At 41.4% G+C, this 15,986-nt stretch overlaps 1 protein-coding gene across 2 annotated transcripts in view; it reads right to left on the bottom strand.

Annotated features, from left to right (window-relative positions):
• TIAM1 (TIAM Rac1 associated GEF 1) overlaps positions 1–15,986 on the bottom strand; it is a 151,203-nt gene that overhangs the window by 93,948 nt on the left and 41,269 nt on the right. For both annotated transcript variants that reach the window (XM_061192920.1, XM_061192921.1), the window contains exons 5-7: positions 10,741–10,965; positions 8,664–8,849; positions 2,177–2,323 (exon numbers count right to left, since the gene is read on the bottom strand). In XM_061192920.1, the coding sequence (XP_061048903.1) occupies positions 2,177–2,323; positions 8,664–8,849; positions 10,741–10,965 (558 nt within the window). The remainder of the gene's footprint in view (positions 1–2,176; positions 2,324–8,663; positions 8,850–10,740; positions 10,966–15,986) is intronic.

Below are 15,986 nucleotides of genomic sequence, written 5' to 3'. Positions count from 1 at the left end.
CCCTCTGTCTGTAACAGATCACTTCCCATGTCTTGGACAATTTTTTAAAATTGGCTTTAGATCTGGATAATTCATCTAAATTTAAAGAAAATAAACTTGCAAATGCAATGAACCAGATTCAATCACAGTGAAGAATTTCAGCTATAGCATCACATACCTAATCAGAAATTTATCAATAATAATTAGTTTACTTTTTACCTCAGAACCTGAGAACATGTGTTTATAATTATATTACCATAACACCAAGGAAAAGTTTCTTATTTAAAAAATAGAAACTTGTCCATCCTTTGAAATTTAATGAATCCTGCTAACTTAAAGATATGACTAAAATCACATCAGGGTACCAATGGCACTAGGTAGTCAAAACCTAAACACATGGGAAAATTTCATATATTTGCTCTCAACCGATTGTGTATGGTTGGTATAACATACATGGTTAAGAAAAAGTCTTTGCCCCAATGCAAATGAGATATATAGAAACATACAATTTTTATCCATTTCAAAGTACTAAATTAACAAGTAACTTTCTATTGGTATACTTACGGCTAAGTAAGAGGTTTTTTTAAACTCTTACTGTAAGAGAGAATAACAAGAATTGTTTGTAAGACATTACATGGTCCTTTGATTAAAAGAAAAAGTTAAAACATTCTCTTGGATTCATTTAAATTCAGGCATATGTTTCAGCAGCAACGGATTGTAGCGTAAGTGGGCACCCATAAAGTAGAAGCACACAAATGAACTAAGGTTTTTAATAGAAGGGAAATTCAACCCAAACTTCCAGCTGTGAACCCTGACATATATTTACAGTGTTGGTCTGAGTCACCTGCACTGCCAAATGATGCACACAAAATGACACCACCACCTCCTGAAACAAGGGGGGAAATGCTGATTGTTAATGCCACCCTTTTGCAGGTTTAATCAAGAGCCATCAAGTCTCTTGTGCGATTTTTCCGATGAAATATTGACTTTCCTCCAGTTTCTTCTTCGGATTTACACAGAAGCAAAACCCCAGGTAGCAAACTTGATGATGCTCTACTCTCCCCAAAGACCAGAGAACAAACTGCATGACTGCTCAGGCTCTTCCCATTTGCTCATCGGGTCCCCTGCAAGTTCCACCAAGGGTCCAGACACTCCAGGTGGAAATAATGAGTGTGGTGGTCCGCTAAGGACGTAGTACATCAGCTTTCACGATTAATTTATTTTTTAAATGTCAGTTCTTAAGTAAACTAATGGCTGAACTGGTCGAACAAATAATGAGATCTTTTTTATTGAGTCAGTCAATGGACTTCTCACTTTGCCTACAGGCTCAGAGTGAATAGGTCAAATTGGCAATCCTAGTCATGACCTCAAAATGCTCAGTGCCTCTACAGCTCATGGATGGGACATTCTCCTTCTCCTGAAAGACAAATATCTATGTTCTTCCAGTCCTTAAAATCTGAAGCAGCTCTGGAGCCACTTGTTTTTCAAAGCCAAAGAAGGCAGATGACAATGACAATGGAAAGAGAGTTTCCCAGAAGTAGCTCCAGCAGGAAAGTGGCCTTAGCTAGTAAAAAAAGTCAAAGTAATGAGGCCAGAGCATTTGGTTATCAGAGGCCCAATGATGCAGCACCCTAGGTGGTGCCACTCATGATGCACTGAGGGAGGTCCCCTTCAAGCCCTGGCACCTGGGTAGTAGAAGGGAGTCACAGTGGTGAGTGAGCGCTCTCGGATTCCTGGTTCCTGATGTAAGTAGGCAGAAGAACTGCCCATTTAATGTCAACCCCCAAAAGTCAAGGGCAAAGAAACAATCAGATTTCCCTGGAGGCTGCCTTTGATCCAGTGCCAGAGGCAGCTTAAAAGACTGCTCAGGTGCCCACTTGGCTTCATCATGAAGCCCTGCTTTTCTTCTGAAAACTCAGCAAGAAGTACACTTTCAGTACGTCTGTAATTACCCAGGGTTTGGAAAGGTTGCAGGTGGGAGACTGGAGCTTGGTGATAGACTAATAGCAGAGTTCAATGTTATGGGTATACGTTATCTATTTAAAGCATCTAGCACAACTAACTTCTTTGCGTCAGCTAGTTGATGTGATGTAACACTCAGTATCAATCAAGGAACAATACACACACATGCACACCCCAAAGTGAGATGTCCGTGGAAGCAATCTACGCTTGCTTTCTCATCCACCCTGGAACCTACCTGATTGATGCTTGGGCGTCCCTGCTTCTTTTTGGAGGTAGTGTCCAGACCCCAAAGAGAAGAAAACCTGCTCCTCCTCTTGCTGGCAGATCTGGACATGGCCTGAGTACGTCTTCTGACTCCAGTTTCACCAGTGCGAGCGGCCACCTGAGGAACGGCAAGAGGGGACATCAACAAGAGATGTGTCAAGACCACTCACCTGTTCCCCAAGCCCCCCTCTAAGTCCCACCCTCCAAAAGCGCCTTCCCCCTCATGCCAGCCAACCCTGACCCCACCACCCAAAGCATTTCATCCATGACTTACACATATAGGGACTCTGAGGGCCCTTCCTAGATTCAAAATATAAACGAAAGGTTGGCAAACTCAATCACTGACTGAAAACATCAGTAAAAATACGTAAAATAGTAATAGAATGTATGCTAGGTTTCCAAGAATTAGATATCCTTCTGGTCACATTCCTGAACTCCAGCATCAAGTTAAACTAACCATACTTTCTTGAGATTTTCTCCAAATGGTACAGAGTTGTTTCTTCACTCTAACAAAAAATGATGGCTGAGTGTCAGCAAAAATAGTGAAGACAGCACATTTTGGTTCCTGTGATTCCATATTGAATCTAAATTTACCAATCTCTTCTATTTAGTTTTCTCAGAATTACATAAAATCACTTTCCTTATTAGGCAAGTGATAGCTGTCCCCCAATATCAATGTCCCTTCTGCCTTAGTCAGAGAAACCCCAAATACAGCTGGGCATCTGGCTGCCCGAAGTGGACTTATTTTCCTTGTAGCAGGGCATGGGCTTGTGATGAAGTTCTGGTCAAGCGGAAGTAGAAGGGTTACACTAAGTCCCCGATATATGCACCTTCAAGTTGCAAACTTTCAAAGATGCGAACGTGCATCTGGTTCCAGCGAGGAACCAGAACCTGAGCCATCAACATCAGGCGTGAGTGAAATTGCAGCTTGCCCTCCGTCTCCTATTGCTGACGATCCTTCAGCTCTACCATCTCCACCTCCTCTCCCTCCTCCAGTCAGTAACTCTTCTTGCCTGTTCACTCGATGCCAGCCCCAGTATGCCAGCTGTTGCACTGTACTACTATACTTTTCGAGGTACTGTACTGTAAGATTAAAAATGTTTTCTTTATTTTTTGTGTTTGTTTTTTATGTATTATTTGTGTGAAAAGTATTATAGGGGCTTCCCTGGTGGCACAGTGGTTGAGAGTCTGCCTGCCAATGCAGGGGACATGGGTTCGAGCCCTGGTCTGGGAGGATCCCACATGCCGCGGAGCAACTGGGCCCGTGAGCCACAACTACTGAGCCTGCGCGTCTGGAGCCTGTGCTCCGCAACAAGAGAGGCCGCGATAGTGAGAGGCCCGCGCACCGCGATGAAGAGTGGCCCCCGCTCGCCGCAACTAGAGAAAGCCCTCGCACAGAAACGAAGACCCAACACAGCCAAAAATAAATAAATAAATAAATAAATAAATTTAAAAGTATTATAAACCTATTACTGTACAGTGCTATACAGCCAATCGTATTAGTTGGGTACCTAGGCTAACTTTGTTGGACTTCGAACAAATTGAACTTACGAATGCACTCTTGGAACAGAAGTTGTTTGTACGTAGGGGACTTACTGTATTTGTAATTTCCAGAAATGGTCCTCGAAAGGAGGGGGTTTTCCATTATCCTTCACTTTCCTCCTTCCCCAAAACATGAAAACTACCACTATTAATGTTTTGCTTACATCCTTCCAGACTTTATTTCCAAGCAAATATCTATATAATCTTTTTACAAAAAATGGGAATGTACTAAACGTATTTGGCAATTCTGTCATTTTCACTTAAAATACGGTATGCATCTTTTTATTAAAACAAATTTTAACTTCGGAAAAAAAAATTGTATTTTTTTTTAAAAAGGAAGCTAAACTCTGTTGAGATATTTGCAAGGTGCCAGCAACCCAGACAAATAGTTCAGTATTGCAGAAGGGAACATGCCAAATCTAAATCTGCCACTGTGATCGCCACTCAGGCATATGCAGGATCTCTATGAGGACTCCATATAATCTGCCCAGGCAATCCTTCAGGCTTGAACTTTATACTACATGTTGTAAGCAAAGTCCCAGGAACTTGAGGGAACTTCTGCTAGGAGGTCTCAAGAGGTCACCCACGGGCTCTCCTTTCAAAAGAGACGGAGTGTCAGGAGGTACAGCAAGTTGGACTTGAAACTTCCCTGCCTGCTCTTTGTCACTGGAGGTATATATCTCGGAACCTACTTGTCATAAATTCCCACACGGTCAACTCCCAATGTGATGGCTGCCAACTGGTAGCATTCTCAGGGATGAATACTGTTGGTTAACACAGGGGACCCCCCCCAGCAGTCAGCACGTTGGTTACAAGGCACACCTTTCTGGGGTTTTCAGTATTGACAGGGTAAACACCCTGGAAGCCCCATGAGTAGATTGGCAAAGACCCCCATGTCTATCAAAAACAGGAATCAAAACAGTTTCTCTACGAGGGTATTAGGAGGAAAGTTTTGGTCCCAAACAAAAAAGAAGAGGAGGGAGCTGAGAGGTCTTGTATTTTCTCAGCCTAGCACATAAGAAAACCCAGATCAGGGTATGTGAAAATGTGGTACTCAAGACAATGGTGGGAAAGCGCTCCCAGAAAGAGTTCTAACCCACTATTACACTCAAGGTGTTGTAGGGAACAAAATCAACAAAGGGCACATGTTTATGTTAAATATGTAAACATTTTCTCTTCTCCATTTTCATCACTTTCTAAGCTAAAGGTAAACAAAGGTTGTAAAAGGAATAAATGATAATGTGCTGACATACATAGATGCTCACATAACTATGTCAATATCAGTTAAGCTTATCATCACAAAATGATGCTAAGAACCACTGTATAAAAGGTATTAACGCTAAAAATTCTAGAAAAAAAAATAAACATGTGGTCTCATATTTATAAATAGATACATATAGACATACATGTAGGCAGATACACACACATACCCAAACACACACACACATTTGTCCCTCAGTATCCATGGGGAATTGGTTCCAGGACCCCCGAAGATACCAAAATCCTCCCATGCTCAAGTGCCTTATATAAAATGGCATAGCATTTACATATAACCTACATAACAATCTCCTGTGTACTTTAAATCATCTCTAGATTACTTATAATACCTAATACTATGTAAATCTATGTCAATAGTTGTAAGGACAATATAAATATTATGTAAATAGTTGGGCAAATTCAAGTTTTGCTTTTTGGAACTTTTTGTAGTTTATTTTTTTTGAATATTTTCAATCCATGGTTGGTTGAATCCCCAGATGCAGAACCCGTGGAAACAAAGCATTGACTCTGTGTGTGTGTGTGTGTGTGTGTGTGTGTGTCATAGCACACATCAATATCTGAACTTCTTGTGTTTGTCTGATTGTTTACTTCTTTATTATCATCTCTCCCACAAGAATTATAGGCTCCAATAGGACAAGAACTCTGGAGTCGTTCGCTGCTATAACCCTAAGCAGATAGTAACTAACATATGCCAGGCACTCACATTTATTTGTTGACTGAATGAATAAATAAACAAACACCAAAAAGCGGAAGCAGAGATTCTACATACCACAGTCACAACAATTAAACAGTAACTCTTTCATGTATAATTTTAGAAAAACACAGTCCAGAAGAGAAACGCAAACAACCATAAATACTCTGTTACTAGCTGACCAGTTTCGTTTAGTCTGTTTAACAAATGGACTGTTTTATGTAAGGTTCTTATAGTAACTACTCTAAACTGTTGGGGGCCTTGTAAACTGCAAAAGTTACTGCTGCTCCCAAGACAATAATGACTCAAAATGAGCAAAGGAATTTAGAAGAAAAGGAAAAAAAAAGCTGGCAAAAGAACTGCCGGACAAGAGCTGGAGAGTTTCTCGATGATCTTGGCCCAGACAATGCCTCTCTTTGTGGCCGGAACCTGATTACTCTATCATTCTGCTCATCTGTGCAAACAAGAACAATGATAACCTTCTTTCAAAGAGTACAGCGGGGACCCTTCAGTTAATTACTGAACATCACTGAGCATGATGGGAAGCCCTCCTGGTGAATGGTACTTAAAGTGTAGCTCAGATCTCCTCCTCTAGCCCTGTTGCCCTCACACCTCCTCCTCCCATGCTCCCCACTTAATAGAAGAAAAAAAAAGTCTGGACAAAGGCTAAATTGAAGAATGTTTCAACCCCAAGAAGAAAAAAATTCTCTGGGGTCAAATGACAAGGAGAGAAGGAAAAAATAAGTATCCAATAAATCAGACAGTAAAAATTCCCTGCCCAGGATCTTCTATAGGAGATAGAGCAATAAACAAGAAGAGATACCCAACAGGCTTGCTTAACTTGTTCTGTCTTGATTGAAACCTCTCATGGAAAAGAGAAGTTTGCAAGGACATATACACACCCAGAATCATGTCACTGCTGCAGCTAGCAAAAAAAAAAAAAAAAAGAACAAAGGAACAGAGAGTGGCACATATGGAATTAAATATTCTCCTTCAAAATCACTGACCAAATAAACCTAAAAGAGTTACTAACCCTCCCACCTGCATCATCTGCTGGTCAGATTTTAATAGCCTGCCCATCAAAAGAAAAGTACATGCAAATCACAGATATTGAGACAGAGGAAATTAGAAGGTCTGGAGATAAATTATGGAAGGGTAATTCAGTGGCTTCTACTTCCCCGTCTCTGAGAGGTTAGCTCCAATGGCTTTGAAGAAAATAATAAAGGCATAGAAGTTTTAGGTAGACAGCAAAATTATTTTCTCCAAAGTCTATCTACCAAGCCCAGGACAAGGAAAGAGCCTTTTGGATAGCTTGGGATTTAGTATTAATACTGATGCCACATCATGGGTATCATAAGCTTCCTTAATAAAAATGCTCCCTCAATTTACGACATTCTCACAGTGTGGTAAACAAGAATTTTTATCCCAATATTTTTGCAGAACAGGCAAACTGAGATTTCGGATGAGTAACAAAGTGGTGTCCAGGTCTCACAGAAACAGACCGAGAGCCACAAACTGAAAACTGTTTGCCAGATTTATTCATCACAGCACTTTGATCCATCCCTACTAAAAAACAGGACTTAATAGCTATATGGAGAGGTGGTAGCCAGGGAGACCAAGAGCTGAGCTGTAATTAGTAGAACAAATCAGGATGCCAGTTTTAATAACTCCAGAAATTTGTTTAAGACTTCTTTAAAAATGTAAATCTACCCTAATTATCTGAATGATGACGCTAATCTATTTATAAAGAATACAAACGGCTCTGACTGAATTACAGCTCTGAATTCAATTGAAGGGTACAGCTGACACAGCAAGCCAAGAGCTGCACAGCTAAGGTTCTTCAAGGCGGTTTCTGGAACCTAGGTCTTAACATTTAATTTCACAGCAAATGTGCTAAGGTGCAGTACATTTTAAGTGGGTGTTGATTTGGATGGGCTAAAACCATGTTACTCGCAGAGCAATTTTTGAGAAGAAAGGGGCCCAAAGTACATAAAGCTGTTCGCAATTTAGCAAGTACATGAAATTACAGATTGCAAACATACAACTACACAACCTGCCGCTCTGGAGGTCAGATGAAAATTCTCTTCCCCAAGCAACTACATATGTTGGGCTGATAAACACAGAAGGTCATGGCCTTCTTCAAATGCATCAGGTATTTATGGTCACCAAAACCATGGTAAAAAATAAAGTGAAAAGGAAGATTTCCAAAGAGATCTATGTTCAATATATGGTGTATGTGTTTTCACGTGGGCAAGTGAGAGAGAGAAAAAACACATTTATGTATGAGAGAACAAGCTTTCCACTTACCATTTCCATGAGGTAAATATAAAAAATATGTATTGGGGGCTTCCCTGGTGGTGCAGTGGTTGAGAATCTGCCTTCCAATGAAGGGGACACGGGTTCGAGCCCTGGTCTGGGAAGATCCCACATGCCGCGGAGCAGCTAGGCCCGTGAGCCACAATTACTGAGCCTGCGCGTCTGGAGCCCGTGCTCCACAACAAGAGAGGCCGCGATAGTGAGAGGCCCGTGCACCGCGATGAAGAGTGGCCCCCGCTTGCCGCAACTGGAGAAAGCCCTCGCACAGAAACGAAGACCCAACACAGCCATAAATAAATAATTTTTAAAAAAAAATATGTATTGGGGTTAAAAACATGACACTGCCTAAAAATGACATGAGTTATCCACAAGCACCACATGCAAAGATCTCTTAAGGTAATCCCTTTCATATTTTCTTTGCACAATAATTAAGGGCCCATCAAGAGAGGCTTAAGTAATAAATGTCAGAATAGATTCAAGTGAAGATTTGCATCCATGACCGAGGGAGGACATATCAGAAATCCACACAGAGCAGTAAACTAGAAAACTACTTCAGAGACTCTTGTCAAGTCGGGCTCAGGATTAATAGTCAAGATGAATATTTTTCAAAAACACATTAGCTTCTACTCACCAGCGCATGAAAAGATGATACAGAAAATATTCCAAGGCGGCCCATTGCCACTTTCGTTGGACGGCTTGCAAAGGCAAGTAGCCTTTTAGGGTTGGGCAGCTCCCCACCTTGGAGGCTGGCTAAATAACAGCGGTAGCGAAACAGGTCCATTTGGAACTGTTCAAGATTCTGCTCCCAAACAAAGATCTACAGTGGTGAAAATATGGGAAAAAGAGTGGGGAGAAAAAGGGAAAACAAATGTTAATTTTATCCCACACAAATGTTACAAATTTCTGTTATAAAGGTATTAATTTTAGTCCTAAGGGGTAAATAGCAGGTACCCTAAATTTCTTAGGTAATAGGTCAAGTATTATTGTTTCCACAGCTTACATGCTTTTCTGCAAAGATCTATAGCCACAAATTCAGTATGATAAATAGAAGAGATATCCTTAGTTGCTCTCTTCCCTCCCATCATAGATTTCATATTTGCGGCCATGATAGGTCCATTAGCTCCAGGCTCTGGACCACAAACCCAAGGCAGAAGACGTAAAAAAATGGAGGATTTCCAGCACTGGAGAATTACATGACTTACCAAGAGGTGGTTTTTCATAGGAAGACAGAGAAGATGAAAAGCGAGGTGATTTCAAAATCAGAGGCAAATAGGCCAAGAGCTTTTGGGAAGAGGTGGGTGGTAGAGAGTACAGGGTGGGACAGTGGAAAACTAGATGGTGTAGACCCAGACTCTGGAATACATAGTTCCAACCAGAGGATATATCCAAGATATTTCCACATTTTTCAAAATGGCAAAATAATACCTACCTCCTGAGGCTGATGTGATGGTTGAATAAGATAATGCAAGAATAAGAGTGGGACCAGGGTCTGGCATATAGTGAAGGCTCAGAGATGTTAGCTATGATGTGGATATTGATTAATGGTTGATATCTACCTTTTTACTTCAACTTAAAATACAGTGTTAGTGTAAACACATACCCATAGCACTATTCACAACAGTCAAATAATGGAAACAGCCCAAACGTCTATCAACAGATGAATGGGTAAACAAATTGTGGTGTATACATACAATGGAATAATATTCAGCTATAAAAGGAATGAACTATACATACTGAAATGTGGATCAATCTCCAAAACATCATGCTAACTGAAAGATGTGAGACACAAAAGGTCACATATTATGCAAGTGCATTTGTATGAAACATCCAAAATTGGTAAATCCATAGAGACAGAATGCCGGGGCAGAGGGGAACAACAGCTTAAAAGGTATGGGGTTTCCTTTTGAGGTAGATGACAATGTTTTGGAACTAGACAGAGGTTGTGGTTACTCAACATTGTAAATGTACTAAATGCCACTGAACTGTACGCTTTAAAGTGGTTAATTTTGTGTTATGTGAATTTTACCTCTGTTTAAAAAAAATACAGTACCGGGTAATAAAGGGAAAGACTAGACAGAGAGAAATATGGAAGATCACATGCTGGTCAATTATTTAAATAGTATTTATTCACATAATTATTTCCCAACATATTAGGCAAAGTTTCAAAGTGTTACTAGGTGGCTATCACTGACTTTAAAACAACTAAATGGAAGGCAAAAATGTCATCTCTTATCTCACGAAATCTTTCCTTTTCAGCATGAAATATACTTGTGCACATATACAGCAATTATACATATATTTTTAAAACACACTCTACCTTTCCCCTAAATTTAGAAGTCTAAATTTATTGAGGAGTCAGGAATGAATCCCCATCACAGTTAAGCACCAAGTTAACCTGATAACGCGGGGAATGAAATTGCAGACTTTCCAGTTACACAGATCCCCAAGAACAGCATGCCATTGGTGGGAGCGGGTGGGCTCTGCTATTAGATTTCTGTCTTCATTCAATTTAATATTGTTCCCTTTAGTTCATAACAATCAACTGTGAACAACGGGTGAGGAAAACTGACAGTCACAATAAAGAATTTAGCAGTCAAGATGACAGGCTGACAGTGAGATAAACGATAATGTTTCTTGACTCCAAGGCAGCAGAAAAACTTTCAAGACCTAAGGATTATGCCCACGTCTGAACACGGAAGAACAATTACCTGATCTAATATAGTTTTCTTCTTCTTTGAATCAGTGACTGAAGACAGCTGCATTTCGCCCATTTTCTTCATCTTTTCATCCATATCTATCTTCTGTTCTAGTTTTTTGATTTCCGACTTCAGCAGTTGGAGCGTGTCTTCTTTGTGATGGTGTCTTGCGACAGCGGCTGCACAGGCAGAATGGATGGCAGTGATCCAGTTCTCCAGCTCCGTCTGGCTGGTGGTCTGTGATGGGGGAGGTGGGGGCCAAGAAGAAACAGCCACCTCTCAGGTTATCATAGACAAACCAGTGCATTTCCAGACAAGCCTGGGAGTCAAGGAGGCAGGTCTAGACACCCCATGAGGAAGGCTAACCTTTCTGAACTCCTCCTTCAGAAAACACCTAAAAGAAGTTAGTCTTAGGTCAGACACCAACCCCCCCCACCCCACCCCCAGCCCCCAACAGCTGATGGGAATGAGGCCACCATGTCTGCTCACCCAATGTACTTACTGAACTCACTTGTTGCAGTGGACCAAACATTTGTGTCCCCGCCCCCCCCCCAATTCAAACATTGAAATCATAACACCCCAGTGTGATGGTATTAGGAGGTGGGGCCTTTGGGAGGTAATTAGGTCATGAGGGTGGAGCCTTCATACAGGGGATTAGTGCCCTTCTAAGAAAGAGGCCAAAGAGCTAGCTAGCTCCCTTCTACCATGTGAGGACACAACAAGAAGACAGCCGTCTATGAATCACAGAATGGGCCTGACCAGAACCCAACCATGCTTCCACCCTGATCTCAGACTTCCAGCCTCCAGAATGTTTCTAAGCCACCCAGTCTACGGTCGTTTGCACTAAAATACTTGTATATGTGATAATCCTATACAGACAGCTTAGTTTCCAGTTAAGTGGGTTGCTATGAAGCACAGGTCAGTTTCCAGAGAGGACTGGTCAGTTCCATGGTGAGAGTGAGGCCGAGGGATATTATTGACCAAGGAAGATGCAACAAACCTTCCCCCAGTGAAGCACAGTGACCCCAATCCACAGGTCCCCTGCCAGAGCCAAGCAGCCATGACAAAACTAGGGCTGGGAAGGTAGTTCAAGGAGTGAGAAGCAATACCGTCTTAGGGAAGTGTCTAGGCATAGCTACCACTCAGCAGGATCCCAGCCACTAAGAATGACCAGGTCAAAGGGGATTTAAAGACAATGCTGGGTAACACCCGCCAATGGGCAGGTAACCTCAAAGCGGGCTTGCTGTGACTCACAGTGTTCTGAAAGGCGAAAGTTGGGGGGATAGCTCATGTGTAACAATGTGCCATGATTAATTCTTTAGGAACTCAATTAATGAGTATTGCCTCAAACCTAGGGAAGTTTAGTAAATGCTCAGAAGTTAGCTCATCTGAACAAAGGGTCTATTTGGCTACTTCAATATTAAAGTAGCTGACGGCATCATTCTTCACACACAAAACACTGTTATTTTTTTTTCCCCTCTGATGCATCTTCTTAGTTTCCTGACTCATTTGAGCCATGGTTTGCAAAGGAAATTCTATTAACAGGACCCCACCCACATGACTGAAATTTAAGTGAAGGCACCACCGCAGGTGTCTATATTATTTCTGAATCTCATCATATTCCACAAAAACAACTGCATCAAATGTTACAAATGGTGTCTGCCAGCAGAGACACCACACACTGGACAAACCTAGACAATCTGGCAGTTGTTATGTTTACAACAAAATATTTGCCTGTATCTAAAGAAGACTTCAATAGCTAGACATTCTCCTAAAGAAACAGCAGAAGTACCACCTGATAAAGCAAATGGAATCATTTTGTGAGGACTGAGTGGGAAAAGAAGAAGAGATAAAGACATTGGAAGTCAAAGGTAAACACTTGTAGGTAGAGAAAGTTAGGGAAAAATGCAATGTGTGTATATGAGATTCATCATTTTTTTTTTTTCACTACACACCTAGGACTTAATCATCTTATAATTGGAAGCTTATAACTGACTAAGCTTATAACTGACTACCTTTATCCATTTCACCCCCCATTCCCCTTTAATTCTTTGAGAGTTAAAAACTCCACTTCGAATTCTTAATATTTAATCTCCTCTTGGAAAGTAACTACGCTACATTTTGTCTTTGTGTATCACTTTAAAGTTATTCAAGAAAAACACAGAGTTTAAGATCCCCCAACATATAAAACCACCATGCTTCCTCCTGCCTGGTGCAACTAAACGTTTGCTGTCTCTCCGTGCCTCAGCATCAGTGGGTATTTTGCCAGATGGGGTTATTCACCGCCCCCTTCCCCCCACTTTCTAAAATTTATTAGAGAAGGAATCAGTTCAGATAGGAAAACAATCAAGTAAGGATTCTTTTCTGAAAGAAAAACTTCCAAGAAGAAAATACCAAGTGCTGGTGAAGATATGGAGCAACCAGAGTTCTTATGAGCTGCTGGAGAGTAAACTGGTATAACTGGTTTGGAAAACTATTTGGTACTACCTCCTAAGTGGAATATATGCACACCTTGTGACCCACGAAATGCACTCGTGGGTATATTCTCAACAGAAATGCATTCCTGTGCTCACCAAAATATATGTCCCAAAATGTTCACAGCAGTACAACTTGCAATGGACAAAACTAGAAACTATCCCAACACCTGTCTACAGGAGAATGAATGAATAATGTGTATAATCACACAGTGCCATACTACACAGCAACGAGAATAAAAGACCAGTAACTACCCACTACAATATGGATAAATCTCACACACATAACATTGAGGAAAAGAAGCCAGACACGGAAGAGTATAGACTATAAGACTCTATTTATATAAAGTACAAACACAGGCAAAACTAACGTACACAGTTAGAAGTCAGAAGGGTTGTTTGATGGGAATTGTGGAGAGAGGGGTAGCATCTGGAAGGAAGCACAGGGAGGTCTCTGGGGTGCTGGCCACATTCAGCTTCTTGATCTGGGCACTGGTTATGTGAGTGTTATGTCACGGGTGTGCCCAGCTTGTGAAACATCATCAAGATGTGTACTTTTCTGTGTATATGTTATCCTTTAATAGAAAGTTTTAAAAAGATCCTTCCAAGATATATTACCCTAATATTTAAGCATAATTTTTCTATAACTATCTTAAAAAATATTACCCTTCAGAGTCTATTTTTCAGGAAAAATTGTCACTGCAAGGTTGTAGTGGAAGTTCCCAACAGCATGACCTTTTCCAGCATCGCTTCTTTGTCCTCTAAAGTGCCTGGCAGCATCTGATAAACAGCTAGTCCCCTGAGCCAAAATACGCTTTTCCCCTTTGTATGCACAGCTCCATGGAAACAAGGAGCTTTTAGATGTGAAGGGAGCTGGTGTTTTCACCCATGTGAAAAGGATATTGGGGGGTGTTTCAGATGGAATCCATGCAGAGGTAGCATGTCACTAATGAGGAGAGGATGTGTCTCCAGTAAAAACAGCTGGTGCATCAGTGCTCAGTGAGAGGTCAGTATCTATTCCCCCAAGACGATCCTCACTCGTCTCTGCCTCCCCTCCCCTCCCCTCCCCCACCCCCTCCCCAGGGGAAGAAAAGTAAATACCTACAACCCTGACATAATAGCTGAGGAACAGTTAGAAAGAGCTTAAAACTCCTGATACAAACTCTGCTAAATACAAGTTACAAACTTAACATTTTCAATAAATATATTCATCTAGAAGGGGTCCAGGGGACGATTTTACAGATGAAGAAACTAAAGCCCGGTAAAATTAGAGATGACACAGTCATTTATTATAAACCCTGATCTCCATCAATCCTATTCTTTAAAAAAATTTTTTTTTAATATGCTACGCACACCACTCCAGAGCCCCGCCCCCCAGCTCTCGCCAATTGCTCTAAAAGCCTAGCTGTGGGGTTTTTAGTGTTGCCCACTCCTTTTGAGCTCTCCCTAGGGACACAGAGGGATGGACTTTTCCTGCTCCCTGTGGAGTTAGGTGTGGCTATGTCACCTGGCTGGGGCCAATGAATCTGAGTAGAAGCACCATGTGTTCCTAGTAAACAAACGCCTGATTCACCCTATTCTTGCCCCTTTGCTTACAGTCCTGGAATTGTGGGGCAAGATGGAGCTTCTGTCAGCCTGGGTCCCTAAGCATCTAGGATGAGAAGAGCTTCATAGCCAATGTCCTACAGACACATGGCTGGAATGAAAAGGTACGTTAAGCCATGGAGATGTGAGGGTTGCTCCTTACTGCAGCATAATCTAACCCATCCTGACTGATACACTAGCAAAGTAAGAATTCCATTTCAAAATAAGTGATGTTTTTTTAAATAAGAGTCTGTATAATACACTGTTACCCTCCAAGAGGAGCCACAAGCTGATAGGTTCTGCAGAACAACAGCTTTTTGGTCTCTTCACTTAATGTAAAGAGAGTTCCTTCTTCCTTCTGCCTGTGAGATTCTCCTCAAACTCAGCCAGGGGCAACACACCCCATTCTCATGTCAGAGAGTTTATGTTTGCCTCCCACTTAAGAGGTGGAGATGAAGGAAACTGATACCAGTCGATGAAGCTAAACATCCTCTGAAAGGTGTAGCTATCCTGGAATTTATTTATTTAAGAGAAAGGAAGATGGTGGTTGCCAGTGGTTAGGGGGAGAGGAAAATGGGGAGTTCGATGGGTACAGAGTTTCAGTTCTACAAGATGGAAAGAGCTCTGGAGATGGATGGTGGTGATGGGTGCACAACAATGTGAACGCACTTAATGCCGCTGAACTGTGCACTTGGACACAGTTAAGATGGTATGTTATGTATATTTTAGCACAACTTAAAAATTTTTAAATAAGATAAAATAAAAAGAAGGGGAAAAAACATACCAAGTCTCATAACCTAGAGAAAGATGTTTAGAAAAGTATGATCACAACGTTATGAAAAATTTAGCCATCAGCCTTTTAACCATTAAGTACGCTCAAGCCTCCAACTGCTTTTAAAACCTGTCAGAGGCTGAAGGCAGTTCCATTAGAGAGAATTTTTGCTCCTACTGTCCTGCCTAAATAAAACAGCAGTCTCTGCCATTCTCTACCATTAGGACAAATCAATTTCTAAGAAGGACAATTCACTAAATGAGCTTTTCAGCAGAGTCTGTCCTTTGGCAGCGGCATACACGGGCTACGTGTGACTGAGAGGGTGGGCAAAGACTGCGCTGACTGCTGTCAACAGCAGGTTAAGTAGAGACAGCTCTTCAAACAGTTCCTAGCCGTTTGCAGGCTTAACACTTCTGAGCTGATCACAG

This window comes from Eubalaena glacialis, chromosome 6 (assembly GCF_028564815.1).
Source record: "Eubalaena glacialis isolate mEubGla1 chromosome 6, mEubGla1.1.hap2.+ XY, whole genome shotgun sequence".
Taxonomy (NCBI): domain Eukaryota; kingdom Metazoa; phylum Chordata; class Mammalia; order Artiodactyla; family Balaenidae; genus Eubalaena; species Eubalaena glacialis.
Note: the sequence above shows the minus strand (reverse complement) of the source record. Positions and strands in the feature narration are given on the sequence as shown.